General features: G+C 62.5%; 1 protein-coding gene across 1 annotated transcript in view; it reads left to right on the top strand.

Annotated features, from left to right (window-relative positions):
* C3 (complement component 3) overlaps window positions 1–1,472 on the top strand; it is a gene marked incomplete at both ends in the record, with an annotated part of 53,280 nt that overhangs the window by 45,263 nt on the left and 6,545 nt on the right. The window contains 5 exons of the mRNA XM_010008174.1: window positions 15–90; window positions 168–231; window positions 446–541; window positions 676–826; window positions 934–1,097. Of these exons, the coding sequence (XP_010006476.1) occupies window positions 15–90; window positions 168–231; window positions 446–541; window positions 676–826; window positions 934–1,097 (551 nt within the window). The remainder of the gene's footprint in view (window positions 1–14; window positions 91–167; window positions 232–445; window positions 542–675; window positions 827–933; window positions 1,098–1,472) is intronic.

Genomic DNA, 1,472 nt, shown 5'->3' with positions numbered 1-1,472 from the left:
CATCTCCTCCCCAGGTTACACCCAACAACTCGCCTTCCGGAAGCCCGACAGCTCCTACGCGGCCTTCAACAACCTCCCATCCAGCACCTGGTGAGGGACACGTTGTCACCACCACGTGGGTCCAGGTGAGAGGGCTGGACGTGACCCGAAGGTCCTCCTGTCCCCAGGCTCACAGCCTACGTGGCCAAAGTCTTCGCCATGGCCATCAAGCTGGTTGACATCGAGCCCGAGGTGATTTGGGGGGACGTATCCTGGAGAAGCAGAAGCCAGATGGGATCTTCCAAGAAGATGCTCCTGTGATCCATAAGGAGATGGTGGTATGGAGTGACCCAGACCACGTCCCTGCTGCCACCCAAGGCCCCACTGGCTCCGTTGGGTGACAGGGACCAGCGCTGGGCATGAAAACCACCATCCCGAGGTCGGGTCCTTCTGCTTTGCCCATCAGGGTGGCTACCATGGTGCAGAGCCCGAGGTGTCCCTCACAGCCTTCGTCCTCGTGGCCCTGCAGGAGGCCCGGGAGGTCTGCAAGGACCACATCAATGTGAGTGTCTTGGTCCTCAACCCCCACCACGGGGAGGGAAACAACCGGTGCCTGCCGCGCGGAAGGGGAAGACGAGGTGGCCAACCTCGAGAGCAGCCACCCGAGAACCCAAACTGACCCACTTCTCCTCCCAGAGCTTGGATGGGAGCATCAACAAAGCTGCTGACTACCTGGCCAGGAGGTACCAGTCCCTGGGCAGACCCTACACAGTGGCTTTGTCCTCCTACGCTCTGGCCTTGACCGGCAAACTCAAGAGCGAGAAAGTCCTGATGAAGTTTTCCAAAGGTGACAACTCAACGTGGGGAGGGGGGAAGACACACAAACCTGGGCCGGAAGGGGATGGTGCTGGGAGGACCCTGGCTGGTGCTGAGGGGTGGGTGTTCCCCCCTCAGGGGGCAGGAGCTGGGAGGAACGCAACGCCCTGACCTACAACATCGAGGGCACGTCCTACGCGCTCCTGGCGCTGCTGCAGATGGAGAAGACGGAGCTGACGGGGCCCGTGGCCCGTTGGCTGGCCCAGCAGAACTACTTCGGTGGGGGCTACGGATCCACTCAGGTGGGCTACCGACCCTGGCCAGCACCCACGGGTGCTGTGCTGGCACCTGGGTGTGAGGCAGCGCAAGGGGATGACGGTTCAGGGCTTTGGTGGGGGGTGTTGAGGTGTCACCTGGTGGTTTTGGGGGGGTTCTAGGGACGTGGTGTGTCTCTTGGGGGGGTCACTTCTGGTCCTGTGGGACCTCAAAGGCACCAGGTCACAGCTCTCAGGGTTTGGGGGTCACCTCAGGGCCCCCTGAGGACGTGGGATGTCCATGGGGAGCACCCCTGGTCCCATGGGATCTCAAGGGCTTCGGAAAACCTGGGCGGGGGACACCCACCCACCCTAATCCCTGGGGACACCTCCAGACCTTGGGGACCCCCAGGGACATCCTGC

This window comes from Chaetura pelagica, unplaced genomic scaffold, assembly GCF_000747805.2.
Source record: "Chaetura pelagica isolate M959 unplaced genomic scaffold, ChaPel_1.0 scaffold1082, whole genome shotgun sequence".
NCBI lineage: Eukaryota > Metazoa > Chordata > Aves > Apodiformes > Apodidae > Chaetura > Chaetura pelagica.
The sequence above is the reverse complement of the archived record's forward strand: the minus strand, read 5'-3'. Positions and strand labels throughout refer to the sequence as shown.